The following is a 27,646-nucleotide window of genomic DNA, read 5'->3' as shown; positions in this document are numbered from 1 at the left end:
ATTTTTACTCTAGTGTGAATAAGACATTAGTCAGCGTACAGTATACCGAGATTCAGAAAAAAATTATTTTGGAAAACTAAAAATATCATGTGGTTTGGACAAAGAGAATAATTCACTTTTCTCCTTTGAACAAATACAAAAACCCTTAAAGCCATAGAGGATTAACTAGTATAGAAATGTTCATTAAGGCTCTAAAAGTTAATGTTCATTTTAAACACCAGCAACAGATATAAATTATTTGAAAATACCAAAGCAAAATCCAGTGACAATGCATTTAAAATGATGTAATCAATGACTGAAACGTGCACAGACTGATTTGAATTGGAGGTTCTGTTCTGTGCTTCTGTGTGCAGTTCTGTCATTTACTTAGTTCAACACAAAAACATGTTGGTCATCATCTCACAGCACAGCAGGCTATCCATTAAGATCTAATTGATCATCAGAAGGAATGGAAGAAAGAAATGGAGTTGATAATGGTGAGAGAAACCATTTTGTCTCACTCCCATTACAGAGCAACAGCATTCTTGTTTAGTTATTATTCTCCTGTGACTATGAAAACAAGAAGTGAGGGGCCACATGCTGCACTTCTCTATTGAAAAACTTTCCCTTCTTATGATAGACCCGCACAAATCTTGTAAACCTTTAAAAGACATTAAAAAAAAATTGTTTCAAAAATACATGAAAACAGTTGAAATCATCGCAGGAAACGACGTGAGATTCATAATAATTAAATACATGAAACTTATACCACAGCTGAATTGTGTTGCGATGTGCATGATCTCACGGTACTGAAGCAAATTAGGGATACATGTTGTACAATGAAGTCCTCACATCAAGTGGTTAATGCAGGCTCTCGTCACCCATGCCTGCTCCCCTAAAGCAAAAGCACATTACCGGTAGCTTTAAAACTAATAAACTCATTTCATAATAAAATGTGCAGCTGGGCTGGTAATAAATCATTATGGGACTTCTTGTTCCCTTGATACAGTATTGAGGCATTGACCCCAATCAAGTGCTTGCAACAAATATTTGGAATTACAGGCTGGAGTTGATTAATTTCACAAGATTCAGGGATTCTTTAAGAAGATTAACTATAAATGCCTATGAGAACAGAAAGTGGAAAAAAGATAGTGGATAAGTGGTAAAGCCATGCAATTTGATTCCCTGATGCTTTGATATACATTTTCTTTGAATTTTCTGGAATTTCTCTAAAGAATATAATTAAATATTTGAGTAAAAAAAATATTCATTTAAAATTGTGCTTCATTAGTTTTGTTTATGTGTTTTGGATTCTGGGGACTGTCATCCTGGGCAGGTTTCCACAATTTCTGTAAAGTCAAACAAGGCATGAAGTCACTGGTTTGTGATCTGATTTGGACTCTTACCTTTTGAAAATTATAGATTTTCTAGCAACAGAGACATACAGAGATATTTTAAATATCTAATGTTTAAATTATGAAGCAAAATCTTACATGTTTTCAGTGCATATTAAGACAGATACTTAATAATAGGGAATAAAAACAGTGATTACAAGCAGACAATGACCTTTTTAAAAAGAAATTATACAAAATTATACGCAAGTTTCTTATTTTTAACCTGGGTTTTCTGAACTGTCAAAATTTAATGCCTCAATTTAATGCCTTAATTTGTAAGATTGGGGAGCTCAGGCCTTAAATCAGTCTTTAATTGGTTTATTAAAACCCTTAATATTTAAAAAAAAATAATAGATTGAGAGACGTATTTTGTTCTTGTGAGGTACAAGCTCATATCTATCCCCGGCAAGTCAGCCATATTCATGTGAAAACTTTTTAGCGTTTATAGAGTTCTAACATCATAAATGACCCCAGACTTCATAAAGGCACTGCAAAAATATTATTAAAGCTGACATCTTTAGTATAAGAGCAGGGAAGCTGCTTATCACACAATAGGGAAGTGTGGTATTCATTCACTTGTAACAGCAAAGGAACAGAAGCGCATTCTGAGGTTGCATCAAACTCCACTACACGCATTTTTCACCAGCCCCTCCCTCTAAAACAAAACCAAGTATCCTCACATGCGAGTCACACATCTTTTCAGCTCCCTGGGGTTCTGAACAGTCTCTCTTGTCTTCAGCCAGTTTCTCTGCTCTAACCTGCAGCAGCCATCAAACCCATTAATCCATCCACCGAACACGACTATGACTGATCTGGTCGCCAAACAATAAATTTGTATCTCATTGTCGTTTGGTGTGGCTGTACACACTATCATGAAAGTATCAATGGCAGTTCCACCACCAGAGTGAAATAATAGAGTAATAAGGCAACCAGCATTTGACCTTGGAAGACAGCTAATTCATCTGCCCATCCATCTTAATTATTTCCTCTGAAATGGATACAAAAGGCAACCTGAACATTTCATCAGTTCTCACATGACAATTTCATTTTTTATGTGTTCGTAATGCCTCCATTTTTCTTATATGATGTAGCATTTCTTTGTCATGAATTCAAAGGAGTGGCCGATAAAGGCTACACCAGTGGAGATTAAATGGTTTATTGAAACTTCATGCTAGAACCAAGAAGCACAATGAACGTTGGTACATTTACCCTTAAGTACATTTCTTTGCTTGGAAAAATCTACAGACGTCTTTCTGTCATGTCTATCATGTTTTCAAAGGCAGTATTAGACTTTAGGCAATTAGTCTAACCGGTTATAATGCTGGCAAATCAACAGAGATTTACTTTTTCATTCCTGCAGAAACATAACACTGAGCCACATTATTAAAACTTCTGATAACAGAAGGAAAAACACTGACCAGCTTGTTATGACTCAAGGTTCTCCTGGGAAAAAACTTGGGTCATGTGGACGCTACTTTGAAACATATCAATAGCAACAGCAGTTACTGATGACAGCGGCCTCACAGCAGCCTAGTCTCCCAACTGCCCTGATTCTAATTGTTGAGCATCCATGAGAAAACTTTCCATTCACTGAGGCCACATCTCACATGACCCAAAACACAAGCTACCCCAAGAGGTCCCATGTCCATGTTTTGATTGGTCTGAGCATGAGCATGCTGCCTTTTCAACATCCCCTTAATTTAACAATCAGGCTGAATATTTTCCAAGTAATTTTAAAGTTTTTGTTGTTACTAACTCAGTACAAGAAATCTGGATATATTTTCTCAGTCTACTTTATTGTTACTTTATTGTTCCATCGTCTCTATCAACACCTTGCTAGACTGATCATTTTTACTTTATTTTTAGACTTTTACGATGGATGAATGTGATGTCCTGCGTTTAACTTTACTGGGGCAATACCAACTGTCCTTCAACGCTAAACCACTCAGGAGTGAAACTGTCTGCTGTCAGCTACACAGTGCTGGTGAGCAGCATTTGGAAGCACTTGTAGCTTGTCAGTCTCATTTGATTTTTCATCAGTGGAAGTTTTTAAGCATCTGACAGATGATTCAACATGTAGGTTCAGCGATAGCTGTCAATCAGTCGAGGGCAGCATGAAATGTTGCTGTTAAAATAAAGGGAACAAAGCTTTTCTTTGGCAAGTATAAATGATTTGTGCAATATGTTCCCTCATTTGTCCATCTTATTGGACCTACAGCAGGTGATTATCTGTTAGTTTTTGGGATACCAGTAACAACATATTGTACCGCTTGGTTTGACATTTGATCTGTCAGCTTGTTTGTTTTCCTCACAGTTGTAATCCTATTATTTAGGTCCATGTGATCAAGCTGCTCTTGATACTCTGATTTTCTCCCTAAGAACTGTGTTTGTAACAATGTTTTTGACACTTTCAATTAGATTTTCTGGAAGCTGCCAATTTGCGCTCAGCGGATAGAAAAATATTTGTTTGTTATCATTATTTCAGTAGGACCCATCTATTTTGCTCAACAGTTTGATTATTTATATTCATCACACATTAATTTAAGTGCGCTTTAGCAGAGTAAAACTATAAGCAAACAGGAGTATTTCATGAGTTGGATTAGATGCATTTTTTTCAGGGGAATCTTGTATGAGTTAGACTTCATTAGTACTCAGCTAATTTTCTTGTTTGGGCTTCTTGTCCTTTGCATTTTTTCTTCCTAGGCCTTGGTAGTACTAGGTTGGAGCAAATCTCCAGATCCACCACATTCAGAATTATTTAAATCGCCTTTTTTTCCTCCTGATTTTTGGTTTGAACTTCTACAGGACATCATGAACATATCTACATGCCTAAATCTAATGTACAAACTTGCTACCAGTGTATCTCAAAGACGCTCTTTCAATTAAGATCTGGTGACTGTGGAGGCCATATGAGTACAGTGAACTTATTGTGATAGTCAGGATGATTCTTGAGATGATTTGAGCTTTGTGAAATCGGTCAGCAACAATACTCAGGTAAGCACATTTAAATGACCCTCAACTGGTGCTAAAGATCCAAAAATATACTACCAGAGTCCCCTCACATCTTTACACCACCTCTTGGACCGTTGATACATGCCTGGATGGATCCATGCTTTCATGATCCTCGCATCTGAATGTTGCAGCAGAAATTTGCACTCATCAGACCAGGTGATTTTAAAAAATTTTTAAACTTCTTTTGAAATACCAAACCAGCCACCCCATATACCATGTCGCTAAATCACCTTTCTTCTCCATTCTTGGTTTGAATGTCACTAGGTCATCTTTATCAGGACTGCATACCTAAATGTGCTGAGGAGTTGCTACAGTGTAACTGGCTGATTTGTACCTCAGAAAGTAGAGCAGTAGAGTGTATTTTCCAAAGAAGCGTTAACTTTTTTTCATGTGGAATCTATGAAATGTAGCACACACTTTGGAGAGGTCAACAGACTAGAAATACAGGTTTGGATGTTAAATAAGATATTTAAAAGAGAGCATATTAATAAAATGGTATTAACTGTGTGCCATAATATCAAAAGGAATCCAGGATTAGTAACTTATTTAATTTAAAGTTAATCCCATTTTTAGACTTTACAATAACAGTAAATAATAAATAAAATAAATCAACAAAAAAAAATTTAAATAATAAAACTTGTGTTGTGACAGTCCTAATAGGGACACTAAAGTACAAACAAGCCTTCTGAACTGATGACATGCTTCCTGGATAGGCCTTCAAATTATGAAAATTAAATTAAATGACTAAGTTATTGTTATTAGATCAGATTTTTTTCAGGTTTATTTTGGAAGCAGATCAAACACTAAACCAATCTGAAGTTTTAAGCTCTGTTACATTGATATTTTTAGAATATAAATTCATCTAAATTCACAAAATCAGAAATTGCAATTCTAAGTACAAAACAAATAGAAGATACCATAAAGACCATGAAAGGGTGGATGAATCGGGTGGGCTTTGCCTGTGCACAGAAGGCTCAGATAAAACTATATTTGCTCAACAGCATGTTGATGTAAAAACAAAAAATGATGTGCATGCCACCCATACATACTGTAATAGATATTCAACTGAGAAAAAAAAGTCGGAAGTGTTGGAATGATATTGCAAAAGATAGAAAAAGCATTCCGCATTTTAGGCGCACATTATAACAGTGTTTGATATAACCCTGTCTGATGCCGGGCTTTTGGCTGCCGTGCAGATAAAGCTGCTAATAGTGAGGCAAACGAGAATGCAAAGCAGGCCATCTGATAGCACAGAGCAGAAGGTACGAAGGAGGCATGTGTCTGGGAGAGGCAGCCGAGGAGCATTTGTCAGGAGACAGTGACAAAAGGGGGTTGAAGGGGCCTTGCTCAACGCTATTCAGAGACAATTTGTAAGCCCGGCTGTTGAAGCCAGGCCAAAGACTTGTGAACAGCTGGAGCCCTGCCGTGATTGATAAATGCGGGCCTCCAAGAACTTCATTTTGATATGAATGAAGACAAAAGCGTGACAACATTCTGTGAGTGTTTAATATTACCATCATTAAGTGACGACAGTGGACAAACGTTCCGTCCTCAGCTGGGGATACACAATGCCAAAAGGGAGGTCAGTACCCTCTGCTAATTAACATTTTTATGACAAAATTCCTTTCTCTTTTCTTTTTTTTTTTTGTAGCAGATTTGTAATTAATTCAGGTTTCAAGCTGAGTGATTAAAAGGACATTTAATCTGGATTTAAAGGGGCTGATTACACCAAGGAATACTTACCAAGAAAGCCCCCCATGTTAGCCTTTTGATGGTCACTTTCGTGGCCATTTTTAAGGGTTAAACATGAATGATATAGTGTTTTCCAAAAAAAAAAGGTTTTCTTTCATATTTTCTTAAAATAAAATATTTTTGAATAGTTACAACCCTACAGATACGGAAACAATCATGTGAACATTAATCCAATTACAGTGTGTGCTGTGCTAATCATGCAATTAACAAATTTCAACATGTATTGACAACTGTAAAAGAGTTTTGCTGGTTCTCTGTCACAGGCTTTTGCAGATGTTGTGACCCATGTTCACATGGGTCACTGAGAGTGAGGGTGGCCAGCTATGATCTTTTCACTTACTGGGTTCACTGATTTTTAAACCTCTTTATCAACCGCTGATTTATATTTTACTAGATCTATAAAAGGGTATTTGATTTGGAGAGGAGTTTCCAAAAAAAATAAACTACTAAACAGGAAATTCAATGAGGTAATCCTTTTTTTCTTATTGATTATGTTTTTCTTCAAATAAGCTTTTTTCTTTTTTTATCAACATAACGCAGGATTTCTCTCAGTCTCTTCTATAGAATTGAAAGTAAACTATGCACATTCATCCCTGACCTATTTAATGGCTGAATAGTGCCAAAGACCTACACAAGAAAATTGAAAAGTTTTCCATCATTAGGTGATATATATAGCTGTGACCGAAGTCCATAAAAATTGGGAATTGTTCTATTCTAATTTAAAATTCCATTTCAGACACTCCTCACAGTGACAAAGGAGAACATCCATCCAGTAATACAGTCGAGAATTTGCTGCCAGGATTCACGATGAATGAGTGAATATTGATGAAGTTGAAAAACTCCACCGGGTCTCTGTTCCTACATCACTCCAGTGGAGGATGGGATGGGGGGAAGGGCAGGTTTCACTGGGTTTCCATGGAGTGAGACACCTTTCTCAATATTCAGAATCTCAGTGCTCAGTGCCGAGTCTCAAAAGGAGATCAATCTCACTTTGAAGCACTGGGGGCTTCATTTGTTTGTGAAGGATGTGAGGTGCTGCCTAAATGACTATGCCAATTCTTCAAAACCCACTTGCAGTTGACACCAGGTGCCTATGCATTCATTGTTTTTGGGGGGCTCAAGTTCAGAGACACATGACTGAATCCAGCCCACTTTGGAAAGACTTGCTCACAGTAAAGACTTTGACACTTGGCAGTCACATTTGTTACTTAACTGAACTCTGACATTGCAAAAGATCAGAAAAAGGAACCATAAAAACAATGAATGGGGGCTAAAAAGAAATTTGGAAAAGTGCAAGAAATATACGAGCAATGAACAAGTTCAGACACCATTACTGCTGTGAGATTAGGGAGGATTTTTTTAATTCAATAAGACAATATGACAGAATCTAATTTACAGCTTGTAGGATATATTTTGAAATGAAATGAAATGAAAATATCAGAATTACTGGTAATAATACAAAAACAGATACTAAAATAATCTTGCTAAACTATATAAACTTTTAAAAATAGTGGACTATGAAAAAGACATTGTTACAACACTGAAAACCATTATATTTGTTCATGAGGTTGTGTTTTTATTTATAGCTAATTTAAATGTTTCTATGCTCTTACATGGAAAAGTAGATAATTTGTTTTCTTAATTGCATTTTTCCCCTTGCTTTCTTTTTCTTCTTCTTCTTCTTTATTTTGCAAAGACTTTTTTATTAAATAATTATGTCTTTAAGATTCAAAGCTGCATGCAGAGAAGTCAGATTTTTACAGATAATTGTTAAGTCTTTGGCTTTAAAACAGTCCTACCTTTTTCATTTGTATTTACATTGGGGCACCTGTCTATAATAACAACTCTGAGAGTAACTGAGTAGAAAGGACAAAAGGACTGTCTGTTTTTCTTTTACTGGGATAAGTAAAACTCCAGGAGCCCAGGGAGGTGTTACAAAAGTGTAAGTAGTGGGTCCAAACATAAATAAATACTCCCTCAGTCGCCTGAGCTTAACTAGCAGCGCGTCAAGCCATTCTTCTCCCAGTTTTAGCAGTTCAATGGCCCATGCGGTTTCCTCACAGTGTGTTTAGAAGAGGACCCTCCATGTCTGCTCAGTTGTGCCTGGTTTACCAACACTATTGATTGCAGGTGATGCTCTGGACAGAGTCCATCTGACCTCTGTAGGGGCTTAAATACATCATTGTCCAGAGAGGGGCCTCCTGAGACTCTGGTTATACTGTGTGTGCAGCCCTGAGCTTTACTCCCAGACACACTGATGAAGTGGCAGCAAAAAAAGTCAACAGGACAGATGGATAAGCACTTTTTTTTTACTACTTTTCCCCGCTGTGCAAAAACTATAAATATAGCTGGAGGTCAGAGAATAGCAAAGCAGTTAAGACATTGTTTAAGTTTGTCTGCTTTCAAAGCTGAAATGTGATAACTGCTACTGCCACACTGGTTTACACAAGACTGAGACGGTCTTCATTCTCTTCATCATGATCGTGCTGATCCGCTCTCTTGTTGCCTTGCTGTGAATTCTAATTGGCTTTATTAATCAGCAATCATGTTAACATTCTCCCTAATCTTTGTGGCAAGCTTTTGTTCCGTACACACCTCAGAGCCATTGATGGAAATGCAATGAGACATAGGTTTACCTGCCATGAAAGTACCTCAGCAGCAGTCATCAACACATTATGTTGAGTGAGGGGGGAAGTACACTTAGAATTAATTAGCATCAGACCTCTTGTAGCACTTCATTTCTGTAAACAAACGTTCTAATGTGGGGTAATTAATTAAATATGCCAAGCTTCCTCTCTGTTCGTGATTATCTTTCTTTCTGTTGTTCAGTTTTTAGGCATTAACTCTGGTTAGGAGTTGAAGTAGGTGGACATGTCAGTCCTCACAAAAGACTGTTTAGTCTTCTTATTGTGATTGGGAGCTTTGCTAATACAGTCAAAACATACTGCGATAACACAAGGGGCTCTAAAACATCTCCAGTATATTGATATCACACAAATTTTACTTGAAAGTGATTAAACAATGGATTTACAAATTCAAAATTTGGAAAGTGCCAGACATTTAAGTTCAAACCAACATCATAATTGAATTAAAATTATTATTTCAACATAACTGACCTGATCCTAACCTTTAATAACACCAGAAAGCGTAAACACATGTTTTTATATTAAGTAATTCATCCATTAAGACCCTGTTTAATCATTTTAATGGTAATGGCAAATATTTTAACTTTTTTTTTTTTTGCTGAAGTTTGCTGAAACTTTGGTTGCATCACTGATTACCTCTTTAACACTGAAGAATCGTCTAATTTTTAAGCAATATACCTTATTTGCGAGCTTATTTCTCAGTGACACCCATTTCAAAACCAAGGGCCCAACTTTCTGTTTTCCTTATTTCCATTTCATATCTGTGACACACTCCCAGCTCTGCATGAGAGCTGCTCATGGATGATGATTTTTGAATCGATTTGCCATTCTCACAAACGAAAAGCACAAAAGGCTGAGCAATCAGTTCAAGGCTGGCTGCTTTTGGCCCAGAGAGAGGAGAGATACTCTGTGAGTGGAGGGCAAGCATGGCTGATCTGAATCATGAAGAATAATGTTTAGCCTGGCAGATGATTAGGGATGTTAATTTTTTTGGAGGGGGTGGGGGCAAACGGGGCTGGCACTTGGTGATGTCACTTTGGCTATCTGAACAATCTGGCAGGGCCAATCCTGGCGAAACGCTGCTCAATTTGCTGGGGCTCCTGCTCCATTTGCCTGTTAATGAGCACTGTTGTTGGAGGTACCCATGTGTACCATGTCATGAGGCTAGCAGGCAGCACCTTCACCTGACGCTCTGACCACAGAGGAAAATGGCAGGCGCTGTGACAGATGTTCTCACAGTCCTGGGGAGAGAGCCATGGGAGACCTGTACAGTCAGAGGGCCAGGATATATCGCTGGCAACAACTGCTACAACATGTGTCTGCATCAGTGTACATTCAGCATGCACTGAAAACAAGGAGTCAGCTTGATTAAAGCCATTTTTTATTTGAAACACTTGCTAATTTAGTATAGCTGTTTTTTTCTGTTTTTCCACCATGTTAGCCATGCTGTGACCACTCAGACTAATGTTGAGAACACAGACTGTGCATAAAGTGGGATGTAGCCACCATGATGTCACACACTGGTTTGTCGGAAAAGTTAGGTACCACCTTGGTCCTTTGGAATTGGACATGGCCATATTTGAGAAGATTATCAAGCTAATCACCTAAAACTAGCTAGTTATTGCTGCAGTCACACGAGCACAATGACCTTGCAGGCTAGATCCTTTGAATTTGTTCCTTCCACGACAGAAGCCAGGTTTGTGACCACTTGTAGTCAGTTGCTATCTTCAGTGTGGCTTTGATGCATCAAGATGAAATGGTTACTGTTTGCGAACAGGTTGGTTCCCATTAGGCAACATGAGCAATTGTCTTGTGATTGAAAGTGGTTTCTTAGAAATTGCTGGAGTTGCATCCTGAGTCTCAGGGCAATTAGTTGGTCACTGCAAAAACTAGCAGTCACTGAATGCAAAAAATTCAACCAATTAAGACCAATCTTTCCTAGTCCCAAGTGGGTTACCTTCTTATTATCACTTTAGTATGACTAAGCTGCAATTTGGTTTACAATGTGCTTTTACATGAAACAAGATAAACATGCTACAGATTTGAAAGGTTTACTGAAAACTAAACAGCTGACACTTTAGTGTGTCTTTGAGTACAACTGAATCCTAAAAAAGAGGAAGCTGGATCTGACTGAGAAACCAATGACCCTGCATGCCCATTGTGACATGACAAGCAAATCCTTCTTTATCAACTGGTTTAAAGGCTTAAAACAAGCAAGTTCATTAGGAAATTGGTCAAATTTGGTCAAATTAGGAACCAGGTCGTTTTCCATAAGAAAGGATGCATATTTGTGACTGATGAGATTAGAGACTACAGCCTCCTTTTATATACAGGCCGTGATTGTGGCCACTTTGAAGAGCCTGGCTCTATACTGGGACCCATTGCTGAAGGCAGCGATTGGTTTCCATTAATTTCTGTATGGCATAAAAATCAATTGGCAGACTACTGACGCTTGCATGAGTATTGTAATTCATCACTCTGAACTCTGTCAAATCAAATATAATACAGTGAGGGATTAAAAAGCAGGCTGATTGATCACAAGAGATTTGGAAATGATTTGAAATCAATCGCAAACTATATTGGACTTAAAAGGCATCCATTCTGCATGGTTTGGAAATCTCCATCTGGATCAGCAGTACTGTGTAGTGCAGTGGCAGCAAGTTGATTAAGCACTGTTCATAGGTTTCATTTTGAGGTATTCTATTGTATTGTGTCATTTTTACTATTAACCTCTACATTTAACATGTAAGTAGTCTGCTTTTTACTTTAATAAATGTACAAAACACAGAAGTGGGTTGCAAAGCTTGCATATAAAGTTTTACACTTTCAAAAGCACTAGGTGCCAGTGCTTTTCAGGCACTGGCACCTAGGCTGTGGAACTCTCTGCCGTTGTCTTTACGCTGTCTAGACTCTACTGACTCCTTTAAAAAGCAGCTGAAGACTTTTTTATACAAACGGGCTTTTAACTAATTTAATTAATTTTAACTTGTATGTCTGATCTTACTGTAAAGCACTTTGTGATTTTTATCTGTGAAATGTGCTATATAAATAAATTTTACTTACTTACTTACTTACTTACTTACAAACCAGCAACATAATGTAAATGTTCACATGTTTCAACAATTTTAAAATACAGCACTGTACACAAGTTTTGAGTCACTCCGACCACCTTTATTCTTCACTACCTGCCTTCTCTTTGTCAATTCTCTCTCAAGGTGATCCTTCAGCCAGTCTTTGAGGAAGCCAATCCATAACTGATAGTTTTTCACTGTGTATGCTTTTCCTGCATTGGCAGTGTATTTGGGATCATTGTCGTGCTGAAAAACTAAGCCCTTGTCAGTCATGTGCTTTTATTATATGGTGGATCCAAATCTGACAATATCCTATCAATTTTGACAAGACCACCAGCACCACTGGCTGAAATGCAGCCCCAAACCATGACAATGCCTCCACCGTGTTTTACAGATGGATCACTGTTGTATCTCTACCATGTTTATTGACATGGATTTGAACCAAAAACTTCTAGCTCGGATTCATCACTCCATTAGATCTGTTGTCACTGATTCGTTATCTACTTCTTGTGTAATATGACACCCCTCAGCTTGTTCTCTCTCCCTCCTTAAGAATGGCTTCCTAACGTCTATCCTTCCACTGAGACAATTTCTGAGGAGGCTTCAGGGAACAACCGATGGATCAGCTGAAAGACCAGTTCTCTGAGATCCTGTAGAATTGCGTGTTATCTTTGGCAAGACAAATGAATGTGTTTACTGACAGGCCTTAAAAAATTTAAAAAAAAAATTCTTTTGTAAGAACTGGACTGAAGATTGGTGGAAAAGCAGGCAGTGCCCCCAAAAAACGTTGAAAGACCTTCAGAAAGCCCTGAGAACTACTGCTCAAAACCACTTTAAAAAGTTGAAAAAGAGTCAGGTTGCTTGGAAGGAAAATATAAAGAAATGCAGGGTGATTCAAGACTTTTGCACAGTAATGTATACATAAAAGTATGGAATAATTCTGCATGATTGCAGAGATATGGTATGATTTACTGCATTTTAACCAATTTTCTGTAATGAATTAAATATAATGACCTTAACTTGCAAAATTGATAACTTTAAGTAAAGAATCTGAGTACTTCCTCTATACCCCAGATGACGTATAAGAGCACAGTGATGTAAACAGACTCCACAGCAACAACGAGGATTGTGGAAAAAGAGGAAGCCTCTGAAGCGAGATGAAACTTGAAGGTTGCTGTGGTTATTTATTGAAGCCTCTGAGTGAAATGTGCCAGTACATCATGCGGCTATACATTGTAACACTATTACACAGTGCATCATTAAACAGATCCATAAACCACACGGGCAACCAGACCAAATTTTAATGACAAAAGCGTTGATCTGAGATAAGTATAAATACGATGTAATTCAGCAAGGTTTCATGCCTGGTTAAGCATGTACATCTTTTGGCGGCCCACTAACTGATATTACTTCAGTGCAATATTTCAGAGCACATCAACATCCCAGTGAAATTAACTCTGATGTGTGAGCAGACCCGAGTCCAGCACTACAAACTGTCTCGTGATTATATCGAGATAGATAGAGCAAGTTGTGCACAAAACTCCCCACAGTCTGCAAGCTGTCCTGGAAAATTTAAATACACCTCTGAAAAAATGGTAGAATCATTCTCTAATGTTTACGCTGCTGGAAAATAGGTAATAGATGTGATGCCCCGAGAGTGTTTTTGGAGGCAGTTGGTTTTTCCTCTGTCTGATTACTAAATCTAGGGTTGATATACAGATGTAAATATGCTGCTTAGAAGCACCCTCCTCCCCTATCCCTCCCTCCCTCTTCTCTTCCATCTGGCAGACAATAGTTTAAAATTCTTAATCCATGAGCAACCATTGAACATTAGTGAATTGCAAATTACAGATGTTTTACTGTCTCTCCCCCTTCTTTTTTTCCTGTTTTGATCTGTGCATCCCACTGTCACTCAGTGTCGCATACGCATCCCTGGCTCCTCTGCATTCATTAGACACCCTGTGCCATCATGGCACCATATGACACTGTCATCATTTGGTAATTAAACCTTTGCTCGTTTAAATATGAAAAGCTGGCAAGGGTGTGATCATAAACAATGTTGCGCAAACCAGATTTTCCAGACTAAATGAGAATTCGAGCAGCATCACGCCAGAGGTTTTTCTTTTTCTTTTTCTGTCTTCACTTGGAGCAAAACAATAATGAAAAACAAACGCAGGAAAAGTTGTCCTCGTGCCTAACACATCCGACTGTCGCCCATTAAAATTCATGTAAACTCCTACTTTATTTAAACCACAGAAAATACATTTTAGAAATGTTTTTATAGTCATAGTCACAGATTGCAGCTCTCATCTTTCAGTCTACAAGTAAACAATAATAATAAGCCAAAAGACAACAGCAGCCAACAACATTTTGTGCATGATTACATTACAAAATGATTTTAAAATCAGACCCCTAAATGATAACTACAGGACACAACATCATTGCTGCACTCTTTTGTCCCCTAAACACAGTTGTGTGCTTGATCATGTTGGCCCAGCAGACAATAAAATCTCTTCGGTGCCTGAGGACAAGCGTCAACATCTCCCAGATTCTCATCTAAATTCACACAGGCCTCCATCACTGAAGATTTAGCCAAATGGCTGTGAAGAGGAGGAATGCCCGAACCATTACAAGCCAAACTACTGGCTTTTTATTACCGCTAAACAATCTTCCTCAGAGCCGTCCTTTAGCGTACCTCTGAGCTCAGAGCCGGTGAGAAAGTATGTGGGAGGAGGCCATTCAGTCACATTATGGCTTTCCATAGATCAAGGTCACAATTTTCATGATCATTACACCACTGAAGGTGACAGGAAGCATTTACAGAAGTGATCAGGAGCTTATGTGGGAGCTGCTCATCCGTAGATTTCTGGGGAGAGGAATATATGTGTATACACAGCTTCTCCTGCACCCACAGACACACAAACTAATCAGCAAGTCACACGGGCGCAGCTATCATTGCTCATATAATCATGATTATTACGCTGAAGATAACTAGCGAGGACAAAGACAGAGAAGGAACAGAAACAACAAGACAATGTGTGAAAAATTAAGAAAATCAAATTGTCTGAGCTGGACAAAAAATACAACCTTTTGAGTTTTAAGTCTGCCACCAGGAGGTGACTGCTATATTATGCATTCACATGCCATAGGCTAACACATGTCAGCGGCCCACTGGACAGAAGCTCTGTTTCCCATATTGCTGACATGTGATTGGAAGCTGTTGGCTGTCTGGATGGGACAGAGGCAGCTGGCGGGACACCTCCGAGCCGCCTCGGGCTGATCTCTGTTGTACACACACACACACACACACACACACACACACACACACACACACACACACACACACACACACACACACACACACACACATAGAGGAAAAGAGAGAGGAAAAGATAGAGAGAGACGAGCTCCTGCTTCTCCCATAGTGATGAACCCTGGGCCTTATGGGAGGCTGGCTAATGTGTGCTGCCTTTATCCACTGAAAGACATGCTTGTGTGCAGCTCTGATAGTCACTGTTAGTGGTGGTTGATGATGATGAGAATACTTTTATTTTCATTCATGTAAAATGATAAAAGAGAATGCTTGGGAAATGATCATAGCTGGACATTAGTGGCAATTAACTTTTATTGAACAAACAGTAAAGATACATATGATTTCCTTTACAGTTATCCAGAACACTCCTGACTTTCATTCCTGATGTCCTTACCAGCTTTGCTGCAAAGCCTCGCCAGTCTTTGTGAAGTTAAAACCAGAGGGGCACACATTTAACTATTCATGTGGAAAGTTTGATGGGGAAGAGGAAGGATTTAGCCCTTGTTCCCAGTGCAATAAATGCAACATGGAGAATACTTTTGAAAATGACAAGATACAGTCCTATTTTTAATCCGACACTGCAGGGCATATTTAACAGTAACTTCCAAATCTGCATAATGAATGAAGAGCCAGTTCTTTATCTTTATTCCCCAATTTAGGGTCTCAAAGAATGATAGCTATAACATATAACCCTGCTAAACAACAACAACAACAACAATAATAATAATAATAATAATAATAATAATAATAATAATAATAATAATAATGCAATTTTTTTCTTTCATGTTTAAATGCAAATGAGATGTTAATTTTTCTTAATGATTTGCTCTACCTGAGGCATGGAAAAGCTCAGAAACTCGACTGTCTGACTGCCTTTGTGCTCAGGCTATGAAAAGTAATTTAACAAAGTGTTTTCTAATCAAAGTAATGTAACCTGATCTCACTTGCATTTGGATCTTTAATACAATAAAAAAATGACTGGAACCACTCATTATGTGTGTGTGTGTGTGTGTGCGTTGAGGGGGTGGAGGGCTGCTGTTGAGGACTAATGACGGGACAGATCATCAGATGAACAGCCAACCTGAAAACACAGCAGACATGGAAAGGCTTTAATTGCAGTTAACAACAAAACGGATGAAGGTAACAGTTTTTTGTTTTTACGCTGTTTTGTTTTCTTTGTTTTGTTTTTTAAGGTCGCTGTAAGGACATTTACAGTTACAGTACGGATCCTCAGAGCAGATAAAGTTCTTCCTGTGTGGGTTTTATCTTCTGAAATATGACCCTGGCAGCTGTAAACTATGGCATTGACTTTTACGCCTATTCTTAATTTTTCATGATTTGCCATCAAAGACAGTAAGCGGTTAAATTGGCTGAAGTGAACTGACGCACTCACTCTAAGTGCGCACACAAAGCAACAACTAAAATCTGATGTGTGGGGCCTACAGAGTGGCGTCAAAATGTCGATCAAAGGCTGACAGATTATTCTTTAACAAATGTTAATGACAAAAATGTGCAATGGCTTAATTTACTTACCTGTAAATCTATTCAGAAGACGCTCAGATATCAAGTTCAACCTTATTCCTAAGTGGATAAACGATATTATTAAAGAGTAATTGATTCCAGTTAAGTGTGAATGGACTAAATTGCTGACATCCGTAAAAATCGAGGTAAAAGCCTCTTTAGATTGCTTAATTATTACTGTTTATTCTTATTGTTATGTGCAGTGTGGATTTAATATCTGCAAAGTTACATATTGCAAAAGGTTCGTTTTTTAACTTGCACTTACTATATTAACATGTTAAATATATTTTTAAAACTGATCGGTTGCATTAACAAGAGCTTAAGAACTGATTGTTTAGATTAGAATTATTTAATTATTGATATACTATAACATCACGTGAGCACCATGGGAGCTATTATAATGCCACTGTCATAAAATAAAACATTAAAAAAAATAAAACTATTTTTTTTTCGATAAGAGACAGAGAGGACCGGACGTGTGTTTCCATGTCTGTGTTGTTATTCAATGAGGCCACACTCTGAGCTTATAATGACTTTATAACTCTGAAATATTAATCTGCTGCATCTTTGAGGGAACAGACTCTCAGCTGACAGCGCCAGAAACAATGTAGGATGCTCTTCAGCAGAGCAAATGCATAAATATATTGAAATAAAATCAGAGAAACGAAACAGAGATCGCGTTTTAATTTTACGTTTCAACTAGGGGATCAATGGAAAACAGTTGTAATGATCCAATTAATTATGGGCAAAATTAAAAGCAAGTGCAAAATCAATCTTTCACGGTGTAGAAGATGGAATCAAATTGATGCGCCATCTGTTCACAGGATTTGTAGCCCAGAGTATGGTAGCCTGGTTGCAGGAGCACAGGGCAGAGTGACGAAATCTAATATACAGTACGGTGTGGAGAGCTATTTTGTAAGTTTTACTGTATTATATGTAAGTGGGAGACCGTGGAGAGGCTGACCTGAACTTCTCAGATCCCCTGCTTATAAAACAACGACATTACGTCTTTGTACATATTTAAGAGTGGGTTGTTTTTTTTTGTTTTTTTGTTTTTTGGGGTTTTTTTTGTGAAACCTATATCAAAATAACAAGGCTGTTATTACTATTACTATTTTTATTCAATCGTACAGAGCATCTTTTCCAAATAAAAATGTGGACATTAATATTAGGTTTACACGATGTGCAAAAAGAGCCTAAATGAGCCTCCATTCTGCAGCAAATTCATCTAAATCAACTTAAATCTGATGACGAACCCCTCCCTTAAATCTAAAAGGATTAATATTCAACTTACAACGAGTGGTGTCAGCTCCCCTCTGCAGGGAAACTCAGATCGATTGGTGACGTTGGAATAACGCGAGGGAGCCAGCCAGCAGCCTGCACAGGAAGAAAAAAGGGGGGAAAACTGATATGACACCTCTACAGAAATAAAACTTCTTAACCACCACTCAGACGCCTCGATCATCCTCCCCACAGTTGCCTGAAAGTGTGAGTTGATGTTCGGCGGGTGGAGCTGCTGGACCGTCGGTGCTCCTTCTTCCCTCTCCACCTCCTTCTCCTCCTCCTCCTCCATGCCACCTTTCCTCTCTCCTCTGCACAGGCCATTAGGAAGCGGGGCAAAAGATAAATTGCTCTCTGTCAATACATTACACCTCTCCTAATGGGTGCACACAGGCTCCAAAAACATTTTCCAAACTCTTGACAAGCAGTCGCATCGTCTTAAATGCCGCTGCTGCATGTCAGAGCGGAGACGAGACAGTGATTTAATTTCTTGAAACTTTAATTTATTTTATTTTTTAAACAACTCGTTTCAGGTTTCTGGTTTTGGTGCTCACTTGATGAAAAGTACCAGGGATTAATTATAACAAGTAAAACTTTTGGGGGGGGGGGGGGGGGGGGGGGGGGAGATATGTGTAAATATGTGTATTTATATATGTCAGTTCTCCTTTTTGATATATATATATATATATATATATATATATATATATATATATATATATATATATAAATTTTTTACCCTGAATGACTTTTTATGAGCTCTCTGATCCCAGGCTGTAACTGCTGAATGGAGCGGTCCCCTCCTCCAAAAAGTAGCACACCTGCGGTCCAAATAGGAGCCAAACAAAGTAAACAGACAAACACACTGATATCATTTGCTCTAAATTATTAATAATAATTTCACCTCCTGCCTAATTCTTGTATGGGGAGGATCAACTGTGGGGTGCAAAAGGCCACGAGAGAGAGTGAGAGAAGGTGAGTAGAAAACTGAGGGAGGGGGATGACGATGGTGATGGTGGCGGTGGTGTTAGTGATGGTGGGGGTCTTATAGGAGGGGGGAGAGAGAGAAAAAAAGAATGTAGCTTTAAGGGAAATGTGCAGCCGGGTGTGAAATTACAGCCTATAGTGCTACATATTGTACCAGAAGCTCTCTCCAAAAACAGTAACAAAAAGAGAAATCATCCTCTAACCTGACCAGGAGGCAGAGCGCGAGATGTGGCCGTCTGCCCCCCCAGTACGACCCCGCCCATCAGCGACCAGCGACCCTGGAGATACATATGTATATGTATAATATATATATGAATTGTGCTCAAAAATGCGTTATTATTATTATTATTATTATTATTGCTTTAAGTGCATAGAAATACTAGACTTTTATTTTGGTAATTATATTCTCTTTTATATGTGAAAAAAATCTAAGTGTTATTTTTTTGGTCTTTGTTAATAATTAATGTTCGTATTGTATTTAGAGCCTTATAAAATAATGGGTGTGTGTGTATATATATATATATATATATATATATATATATATATATATATATATATATATATATATATATATATATATATATATATATATATATATATATATATATATATATATATATTGACATATTCTAACTGTGTAAAACAGGATGCTAGTAAGATTAAATAAAACGCACCTTCTTCACTTGTCTTCATCATCATTGTTGAAGTCCAAGATTCTCCAGTTTCGGATGGCGAAGTTATCAGTTAATAATTAATAACTTTGCAACCCTTTGCAGGAGTCTACAGGTCTACAACTGACAGATATTTTACTCGAATACTGTTTTTCACTCCTCAGGTTGCAAGCACTCAAGTGCACCCCAAGTTTAACTTTTTTTTTTTTTTTTTTTGGACCACTTTGACAGCCACCTTTAAATTTGAGAAACTATACAGCGCCATCTACAGAAGCTAGGCGGCACTGCTGCGTGCGTAGCAACTTTCACCTCCAACCATCACCCCGGTTCAGTTTGAACCACCGCAATCATCATCACAATCAGCAGAATGTAGTAAAGTGAATACATGTGCATTTACATAGCCAGTTTCAACATTTCCTACATCGGATTAAAGGGAGAAATAGGATAAAGGCAAAAACAAAATGGGCCTAAAGTGGGCCCAGGGCTGGCGGCAAGATCAATAATATTATAATATTAATATTTTTTTAAAGAAAAGAAAAAAAAAGCTTAATAAATAGGAGAGCTACTTCATAGCTTTGAAGAATGGATGGATGTCCGGTATATTCCCAGAAATACGCTTGTTAGTCCGTTTATTTTAGGGAGGAAAAAAATCAGACGAAAACACACATTTAAAATATATATATATGTATAGCTCTAATTCATTGATTTAAAACTTCCAATATGCGATCATATACTTCACTGCCGTTATAATGTCTAATAAAGTCTGATATTTGTAACTCGGAACTCCTTATTTATCTCCCTCCCCTTCCTGCCGGTGTGACAGACCCAGAGACCTCCTCATTTGGACCCCCGGTTTTTTGCGTTGGCGAATCACAAAGTGTTGGCATCTATTGCCTTTGTCTGACAAGTCATCCATATAAGCAAAAGGGGGGTCTGCAGAGGAGAGGGGGAGGGAGGGAGGGGAGGGTTGCAGCTTTTAGAACCACAGACACAGAGAGAGGCTTCATTTCCAACCCAAAGATCCAGCCTAACGCATCCAGCGCGAAAGAGAAACCCCGACGTGTGTGTGCTTGTGTGTGTGTGTGCGTACGCGCAGGTTCCCTTCGCCGTTTTGACGTGTGAATCAAAGCCACCAGGACTAAAGGAGATACCGGGCCCTGCACACTGGAACCTGAACGTTTCGTTTCTGTAAAAGAGACCCAGTTTGCTCGCTGGCATGCTGTGAGAATTACCTCTGGTCACTCCAGGCTTTGAAAAAATACCGATAAACTGAGCACAGGTCGTGTTTCTGAAACAATCCTTCGGTCATGCTTTGCACCTGCCAGACCTCCGCTGCAGGACGGGACTGTTAAAGAAAAGAAGGGCAACTTTGAGGGGGAAGAAGTTGCCATTAGATCGGTTGCTGAAGCGGGGGTGGAGGGGCAAACTTAGTCCCTCCATCGAGTAGAATCACCTTTTTTTCTTCTTCACATTTTCATTCTTGATAGGAAGGCGAAACGGCGACTTCAGTTGATTATCTGTCTTTCCTTTGCTATCCAATGGATATTCACTGCAAAGCAGACCCCTTTACAGCGATGCACCGTAAGTAGCACAACCCGAGTTTCTTTGCCACTGCAGCTTTTGCATGCATGCGGATAAAATAATAACGGGAATATATAATATTTCTGCACAGCACAAAGGCGGCTCGCAGCAGCCTGTATAGCAATTTGGGACGTAACCGGCATCTTCGTGCATTTAAAAAGACAAAATTACCATCTGATAAACGGACGAACAGAGCCTCAAAAGGAATCATAAGACTGGCAGTGGAATAAATATTATATTTAATACGAATTTCAGACCTTATATCTTTCGTGTGCGCGAATTTGAACCTCGCGAAATGTTCTGAAATTGTCACAGCCAAGCTGCTCCGCTCACAGCAGCAATGTGCACAAATTCAACTTTTTAACCACTAGTAAACAAAGAACATGCGTTGGCAGGTACTTTGTAATTTACACGTGCATCCCCACGTAGCTTCCCGCGCAGCGCGCGCGTGTGTGTAGGCCTAATAAGTCAGGACACATTACACATCTATTACTCAAATTATCCAGCTAACAACAAGCTCTGTGTGCAGCACTTTGTAGTCAACGCACAGTGTGCTTTACTCGTAATTTGGCGAATGTGTGTGAATTATTGATAATCTCTCCGTTTACTAAAATAATATGTAATGTGAGTAATCAAGGCTTGTTCAATTATTTAAATTTGCATGAAGGGAATGAAGGAGCTCGTAACTTAATAGCCAACAGGAGCCGTGAGGTGCTAAGAAAATATCAAGTCTTTGTTTCGACTGTGTGAAACTTTCATGGAGTGTCAAAAATATATTTATATTATTTTTTAAATTCATTTCGGGACATGCATTTCCGTTGTGGAGGAGGCTTACAGGTCCAATTTAAGGAGGAAGATGTCACAATAAGAGAGATTATTTACAATAATATTTAAAATATTAGAAATAAACACATGCATATTCTAAATAATTTTGTGGTTGAGTAGGTGAGTGTCACATCGATATTTATTTATTTATTGAAAGTATTTTAATTCACGATGTTTGAGATTGATTTTTGTAACTTAATTTGAATAAAATATGTATACATATAAAAAAAATACATCAAGCAACATTCATCAAAATAATAATAAAAATTATTTTAGTCAGTTTTTATTTTGTGAAAATATGTGACCAAATTAAATAAATATTTAATATCTTACATATTGCTTTGCGCTGCTGTCACTATGTCCACTTTTAAATCTCCAGCAGCTGAAACAATCATACAATTTTTGCGATTATTCTGAAAACATATTATTATTTAGTCGCTTTGGTGAAGCTGTTTGAGAAACAAAGAGAAATATGGTATTGTAATTTCATAAAATTAAAATAGAAGCTACATACTTTTTTAATGAAAAAAATATATATTTTAAATTACACCATTAGAGGGTTCTCGATAATAATAAATGCATGTAGGTCAGCCTACTCACTTATATTACACGCGCCTTTGCTCCGTGATTTTTTTCTGCCTGATATAATTTTTTTTAAATACTTACCTGCCTGGACCTTCCTGTCTATTACGACCTTATGTAATGTTACGTCTGTTTGTGGTGTTGCTGTTGTATCCCACGTAGGGCACGGAGGTGTGAACCAGCTCGGCGGGGTGTTTGTGAACGGCAGACCCCTCCCGGACGTGGTGAGACAGCGGATAGTGGAGCTGGCCCACCAGGGCGTCCGGCCCTGCGACATTTCCAGGCAGCTGCGGGTCAGCCACGGCTGCGTCAGCAAGATCCTGGGCAGGTAGGTGAAAACTCTCAGCCCTGCATTCAGCCAGGCAGGTTTTCCTAGCAGGAGAGTAAGTAACGCAGATGTAAAATAATGTGGGAAGAGAGAATTGAACATAGCCTACTAAACTCAGCTCTGCTTTTAATAATCTTGAAATATAAATGAAAACTGCCTTTGAGTAACCGTTATAATTAGCAGTCTGTTAGTTTGGGAGGGGTCAGATGACTTGTTAGTTTAGTGTCCACTAAAAGGATTTGACAACAGAACTATATGTTTGCACAGCGTGCGGTTTCCTGCTAGTAATTATTATTTTATTTTTATTTAAAGGTAACGATTAAAACTGATTGGGGTTTTTTCTTTTTTCTTTTTTAAAGAAGTTAAATGTTTCACACTTTCGTGTTAAACAAAACATAACTGGATTTGCCCACTCTTAAGGTTAACAGTCCGTTTATTGCTCGTATTGATTTAATTATTGCAGGTTTTTGTTTTGCAGATACTATGAGACTGGCAGCATCAAACCAGGGGTAATTGGTGGGTCTAAACCCAAAGTAGCCACGCCAAAGGTTGTGGAAAAAATAGCAGACTACAAGAGACAAAACCCAACCATGTTTGCCTGGGAGATCAGAGACAGACTTCTGGCAGAGGGCGTCTGCGACAATGACACTGTTCCCAGCGTCTCATCCATTAACAGGTAGGGGGAAATGGAAATTATAGAGTGACTTCAAAATAAATACACAATTTGGATTTTTTTTTTCCTTTGTGAATGTAGTTTAGGTAAACGACGGGCTGCCGGGTGTAAACACTTTAATGAAGAGGGCCGGCAGGGCGCAAATTGAAAATCATTTATCACTGTATGTCTGGGCTAAACGCGCCACCCACTGCAGAATATTGTTTGACCAACTTCTTGCTGCCCGGCACGCCGAGGCTGCCTGCGGTCTCAGAGGTGCAATTCAATCTTTCAGGCCAAACTCCCTCAACAATCAGCAGTACATCCAGGACTGAGTGAATCTGTCGAGATGAAAACCGATCAATATTCGGTGACCAGATCCCGTGGCGCTATAAAGAAGGCCAATTTTCTTTAGCACATCTAATGTGCTGGAGCTACTGCACAGAGAAAGCAACGCGGGTTTTTCAGCAAGATAATATTTCGGAAATATATATATAATATATATATATATATATATATATATATATATATATATATATATATATATATATATATATATATATATATATATATATACATACATCTTTTTTTATCACATTTCTTATCACATTTTCAGTTCATTCACAATTGTCCCTATAATTGCTTTCATCTCTTCAAAGTATTTTTTAACAGCATATAGTTATAGCCTGTATTTTGAAAACGGCAGTCACAGCAAGACCCAGGACATCCCCACTATCACCTCACCCTTCCTTACCCTGTCCCCCTCCCACCACCACCACCACCACCAGAGATCCCTGGTGATGAACTTTGGTTAAGAGGCACTGTTCCATAGAGCCAGCATCAGCATTACATTTTAATGAGCTGATGGGAGAGCATGGACAGCTCCACACAAGACATCTTTTAAATAGAGAAAAGGCTGAAGAAAATTCATTTCATGCTTCGTGGCTGCTTAAAAAGCCCCATTTAAGGAGGCTCAGACACATGTATGTGATAAATTCAAAATGTACATTAATATCATTAAAAGAGCCCTATAAAGTTTTTCAATTCCAATTAAAGCTTTCTATTTTGGAAGGAAGCTGTGTGTGTGAGAGGGGGGAGACTTATGTGTCTTTGTTTATGTGGGAAATTAAAATGCGAACACAAAGCGGTGTAATTCTATCAGCCAAATATGAGAGCTACTTTGAATTTCTATTATGGCTTAATGCTGAATATATTTTTCAATAGAACTCATGTAAGAGTTCAGTGTCTTGCTCCAAAAACACATATAAATGAAACTCTATGAGCATTTGCTTTGATTTAGCTACGGCTAAATATTTTAACATAACAATGAAATTTTAACAATGAAAACATTCTCAGTGATTCGGTCAGTTGCAAACTTAGATGCACCAGTTCTTAAAAGTCATTATAATAATAGCTTAATCCATTTCAAGAAATGTTTGTACTTGAAAAAGGGGTTTTCCCAGTTAAGTAGTTATGTAGAAAAAAGAAAAAACAAGGCCATAGCCAGAGTCTTTTCCAGCTGGATGGTTGTGAGTGAGTGGGGCCAGTTGTGGGTTTCTGTGGCAGACAGTTTGACCTCAGGACTTGTGACAAAGGGGATGCTTGATTTAAACACCTCTCCCCTGTGCATGCATTATTAAATGCTACAGAGATAGTGTTGTACTGTTCGTCAGGGCCACCACAACCAACAAGTAACGCTACCTTGGGTGCTGGACATAAAAAAAAGGGTCTTCAATGGCGTTCAATATTATTGATTCAGGAGTAAAGCAATTTTAATATCTCTTCAGGGGATTTTCAGCAACAGCCAGGTCATTAATTCATTCTCCCAAATTGCTTATTCAATATCAAGAACATGGATACCAAATAAAGTCTTTGAATTTATGTAGCACACACAAGTCAAGGGGTCGAATAACTGTTATGGGGAGAAGTGAAAAAAATTAAAACATCAATATGCGCTTTCTGCAAAGGCTTGTTGTTAGGTAGCTTTGCCTTCGAGGGGAGTTTTCTTGGTTTTTGTTTTTGTTTTTAATTCGTGACAGTGTGGGATTAATTTTTCTGAAGGCTTCTGGCACCTACATAACATTGATATCGGATGACCAAAATAAAAACCATACTATTTTTGATTCAGAGTTCCAATCTACATAGTCACAAATGAGCGATAAGAACACCATCCAAAAGGCTCTACGGTCCTCACACCGCCTTCTTTTTTTTAGTACTTTTAAATGGCTCTCGTGGCATACGTGATGAATAGTTTTAAAGTTTACAAATTATTGTGACAGCTCCCTCTCTCCCCAGTTGCCATTCAGATTAAAGGAATCTAATGCTGGCGTAAGCTTGTGCAAGGCAATAAGGAACTATTGCTTTCCTGTCACATATAATTTATAGCTTTCTATTTGCATCTGTTTGCCCGTGTGACTAATCCCCAACTTTTTCTCCCCAAGCCCCGATCAATACAACCTCATCCGCACTGGCACATGGGGGCTGGTGGTTCTGCGGAGATGTTTGATCTGGGAGGCAAAGCGGGCTGCTATAGGGCTGTGATCGGCCCAGTGAAACCCCCTTCACAATGGGGGAGAGAGAGAGACAGACAGAGAGAGAGAGCGTGCTGATTAGTGTGGGCCAGGTAGAGTCAGTGAAGCTGATCATTGAGGTGAATTGATGTGATTTCATGCTTTGTTTGCAAGATCACTCAGACCAAAAGTGCAATGAAGACTTTTCTTCAGTCTCACCTTTAAGGTAGAACCACTGACCAGATCCCCTCTTGTGTATGAGTTACATTTGATAGCTTATTCACAGTAACTGCTATGACTGATTTCTATGCATAGATAAGTGTCATATATGTGAGGTGACATGTGCTTTTCTGGTGTTGCTCAGGATCATCCGAACAAAAGTCCAGCAGCCTTTCCATCCATCTCCTGATGGGACATCTCTGTCGACACCAGGCCACACAATTGGTAATATTACAGCTCCCATGTGTGCTATAAATATATATATACATGTATATCAAATAGGAGTTGCTGATTTTTTTTCCTGTCTTTTTCTCAGTACCAAGCACAGCCTCTCCACCTGTAACTAGCGCCTCCAACGACCCTGCGGGATCCTATTCCATCAATGGAATTCTGGGTATTCCACGATCCAATGGTGAAAAGAGGAAAAGAGATGAAGGTAAGTGAGATTTTTACTTTTAAGAAAAAATGAACACATAAGATCAGGAGGAAAAAAAAGTCTTTTTAAAAACGAGGTTACAGCTTTGTACTATAAAACCCTCTGTGCTGAACATGCAATTACAGCATTCAAACCTGCTTCAGTTCCAGTAGATGACCCTTATAAAACACCTAAGTCTGAACTCTGTTACACTGCTGTGTCAACCTGCCAAGGAGTCTTTTGATTTGAAGACACGACCTCCGCTGTTGTCTCCTGCAATTAATCTTTATGGAAGTGATTAAAGGGCTTTAGATAATTACATGTCAAGATGATGTAGCCAACCACCCAGGTCAGTCAAGAAAGCGGCTATAGCTCTGTGGAGGGCTTGTGGTTTTTGTTTTGTTTTTTTAGAGCAAAAGTGGCTCTAGTTTTGCAGCTGAAGTCGTAGGTTAGTGGATGTAAGGGGGCCTGAGGCGATACAGATTATTGGTTCTGTAAGCAATAGGCTTCCTTAATGTCACTACATAAGAAGCTGATGAGAATAGCTAAACAGATGCACTCGTGTTACAAGGCGTGTATGGGTATGGAGGGATGATGTCGCTGCTGAAAAGGGGCAGTTATCTCAAACAGGGTGGGGAATGAGTGCCTTATTTCTGCAGTGCTCTGGAATGAGAGCTAATCAGAGCGCGGCAGCAGTTTACATAGCGTCTTCTTTGTTCTGGCGTTTGTTGAGAAGCACAGGGGTTTGCGGGATATTGAGTGGAATTGATGTTTTATGTGCGTGCAGGAAGGGAGGGATGACTAATGACCTGTCAGAGGTAGATTTCCTGGCAAAGATATAAAAACCAGCATGACGTGGACATGGCAAATGACATAATCAAGTCTTTCCCTGTAAGAGATGCAATCGCAGT

The 27,646-nt window shown here is 38.6% G+C and overlaps 2 protein-coding genes across 4 annotated transcripts in view; one reads left to right on the top strand and one right to left on the bottom strand.

Annotated features, from left to right (window-relative positions):
* Positions 1–15,474: 15,474 nt before the first annotated feature.
* On the bottom strand, positions 15,475–20,142 carry LOC147323505 (uncharacterized). Of its 2 annotated transcripts, XR_015130749.1 has the most exons (6): positions 19,627–20,142; positions 19,156–19,230; positions 18,705–18,786; positions 17,982–18,064; positions 16,700–16,747; positions 15,475–16,247 (listed from the first exon to the last, which is right to left on the bottom strand). XR_015130749.1 is itself a non-coding variant. In XM_086303899.1 (4 exons), exons 1-4 carry the CDS (start codon positions 19,649–19,651, stop codon positions 17,973–17,975), a joined length of 489 nt encoding a protein of 162 aa, XP_086160025.1. In that variant the 5' UTR covers positions 19,652–20,142; the 3' UTR covers positions 17,540–17,972. The 2 variants fall into 2 exon arrangements, 1 of the variants encoding a protein (XP_086160025.1); XM_086303899.1 differs by lacking the exons at positions 15,475–16,247; positions 16,700–16,747 and having other exon boundaries at positions 17,540–18,279.
* Positions 20,143–20,604: 462 nt separating this feature from the next.
* The window catches only part of pax2b (paired box 2b), a 29,785-nt gene continuing 22,743 nt past the window's right edge, over positions 20,605–27,646 (top strand). The window contains exons 1-5 of one of the 2 annotated variants that reach the window (XM_086303897.1): positions 20,605–21,204; positions 22,774–22,939; positions 23,418–23,615; positions 26,466–26,545; positions 26,637–26,756. In XM_086303897.1, the coding sequence (XP_086160023.1) occupies positions 21,162–21,204; positions 22,774–22,939; positions 23,418–23,615; positions 26,466–26,545; positions 26,637–26,756 (607 nt within the window). In that variant the 5' untranslated portion in view covers positions 20,605–21,161. The remainder of the gene's footprint in view (positions 21,205–22,773; positions 22,940–23,417; positions 23,616–26,465; positions 26,546–26,636; positions 26,757–27,646) is intronic. The other variant, XM_086303898.1, reaches the window with a different exon arrangement.

Source organism: Aulonocara sp. 'chitande type north' Nkhata Bay, linkage group LG8, assembly GCF_057382095.1.
Source record: "Aulonocara sp. 'chitande type north' Nkhata Bay isolate Kocher_YH1m ecotype deep benthic linkage group LG8, A_spYH_male_GT1.1, whole genome shotgun sequence".
Lineage (NCBI taxonomy): Eukaryota > Metazoa > Chordata > Actinopteri > Cichliformes > Cichlidae > Aulonocara > Aulonocara sp. 'chitande type north' Nkhata Bay.
This window is presented reverse-complemented; position numbering and strand designations above follow the sequence as displayed.

Excerpts from the sequence above, each read along its gene's own strand:
- LOC147323505 (XM_086303899.1), bottom strand. The coding sequence starts at position 19,651 with ATGATGATGAAGACAAGTGAAGAAG. Across the intron at positions 18,787-19,155 it reads GCGCTCTGCCTCCTGGTCAG|GTGTGCTACTTTTTGGAGGA; the intron begins GTTAGAGGATGA and ends TTTGGACCGCAG. Across the intron at positions 18,280-18,704 it reads CTCATAAAAAGTCATTCAGG|AGGAGAGAGGAAAGGTGGCA; the intron begins GTAAAAAATTTA and ends TGGCCTGTGCAG.